The sequence below is a fragment of the Nannospalax galili genome, unplaced genomic scaffold (genome assembly GCF_000622305.1).
Source record: "Nannospalax galili isolate Female #2095 unplaced genomic scaffold, S.galili_v1.0 scaffold386, whole genome shotgun sequence".
In the NCBI taxonomy this organism is placed as follows: domain Eukaryota; kingdom Metazoa; phylum Chordata; class Mammalia; order Rodentia; family Spalacidae; genus Nannospalax; species Nannospalax galili.
The window spans coordinates 2390343-2392351 of record NW_008356676.1 but is presented as its reverse complement, the minus strand read 5'-3'; the positions used below and the strand labels follow the sequence as shown (position 1 = coordinate 2392351).

Below are 2009 nucleotides of genomic sequence, written 5' to 3'. Positions count from 1 at the left end.
GTGAACCTAAAAATTTACAGCCACTTTTGAAAGGAATGTATCCTTGCTCTGGAAACTATTACTGAATATGTGAAAGCTGTAAGGAAATGCTTCTGTTACTCATGTGATTATTAAATAATAAATAAATAAATAAATAAATAAATATCTGTATATTAAAAAAAAAGAATAATAATATACTCAAGGACCAGTCAGATGGAGAAGTGGGTAAAGGTACTTGTTGCCAAGACTGAGGACCTGAATTTGATGCCCAGGACCCACATGGTGGAAGATGGGAGTCCCTCAAGTGGTCCTCTGACCTTTGCTATGTGTGCACTGTAGTACGTGCACCTGCACACATACATACACACACAAAATAAATGAATGTAAAAAAGAATTTTAAAGATTAGCATACTCAAAATTACCTCTTCTGTAGCTGCTCATCAGACATTTGTAGCTCCTCTTTTAAACGCATATACCTGTCTTCTCTCAGCAACCTGGATCCATCATAGAGACTGAGCTCCCGGTCATGGATTAACCTAATGGGAAAGGGCAATGTTGGGAAACAAATTTATCAGTGTCAAACAGTAACATTATGTGAGATAAAATCACTCAGTCAATACCTAATCAATCATGCCTCTAATTGCCCAGTGGTTGACTCTAACGATTCTGTTAGGTCTACCTTTCAAAATTTTAACCTGGCTAGTGCAGTTACATATTATTAGACTTAGCAGAAGTTCTGGATCTGTGCTGGAGAGTAGCAGTCATGATACTCCATGTGGATATAAAGGAGGAGCAGAAAAAAGGCAAAGAGGAGGAGGGAGACAAACCAAACAGCTGAATCAGTGTCACAGGATAGTTAATAAGGCAGTTAACAAGTACTCCTCTGAATCTAATTTAACATTTTAAGGGAAAATATTACCAAAAAGATTTCTACCTTTGGAACTACAGGATTTAAAATATAAAAACACTTTGTAATGAAATAAATACTGTGATGTAATCTGACTTTCCATACCAGAAGAGGCATTGTTTTAAGTGCTATCAAGGTAAAAGAGCAACAACCAATCAGTCTGCAGGTGTGTAGGTTAGAGCTAGCCCAGAGACTTCCATCCTATGGGCACAGAAAGGAAGGAGACTAGTGCAGAGGTTATGAGCACATTTGTCTGTTTTGCAAAGAAAATTATTCTGAGACCATGAAATGTTTATTGTAAATCATCCTACATTAGTGGTTACAAGTTTTTAAATCTACACAAATTGAATCTGAATTAACACAACATTCTTGGAGTCATAAATTATACCCATGCCAGAAATGAAACCTTTTCTGTCAAAAAACATTTTGAAACTACATGACTCTTTCTCTTCTGCACCCTTGTTATAGGACTAACATTTACCCTAATGTTAGTTCTTAACACATCAAGTGTTATTTGTAGCAGTAATTTTCCATTTCCCTTTGTAAGTCTCATAGTTGCATTGTGGGAAAACTTTTGTTCCTTTATCCTACTGTATCTTTTCTCACATTAACATCTAGAATTCTAGAAGTTTTTGAAATGGGCGGATTTTTTTTTCACATATAAAATAAGAAAACATCAGTTACAGAAAAGTTTGAGTCTGTTCCAAAGTGATATAAGCAAATAAATATTACACATTTTATATTAAAACTATATTTTTTCTCTCTCAAAAAAATATTTCAAGAAAATCAACTACTAAGAAGCTCTAGAGGACTTTCTAGTCAGTATAGCTATGACTCTCACAAAAATGCAGATATTTCAGTTGTGCAAAATGTTACATGTGTAAATCTATATATTAAAGCTTTTCAAAATTACTACTGACTAGTTTTTATTTTTTTCAGCTTGTATACAACAAATTCTGCCATGCAAAATGGGATTTGAAGTTTTAGAGTAATGTGTTTATAACAACAAATATTAATATATATTATTCTACTTGGATACAGAATTATACATTTCTAAGGATCTGCATAACTCAGTTTTTTTAAAAAAAGATGCCTACTGCTTAGATTGGGATGGAGAGAGGGA

General features: G+C 33.8%; 1 protein-coding gene across 2 annotated transcripts in view; it reads right to left on the bottom strand.

The window, feature by feature from the left end:
- Positions 1-2009, bottom strand: part of Vwa8 (von Willebrand factor A domain containing 8) — a 438392-nt gene that overhangs the window by 283253 nt on the left and 153130 nt on the right. For both annotated transcript variants that reach the window (XM_008854688.3, XM_017794762.2), the window contains exon 14: positions 402-515. In XM_008854688.3, coding sequence (XP_008852910.1) covers positions 402-515 — 114 coding nt within the window. The remainder of the gene's footprint in view (positions 1-401; positions 516-2009) is intronic.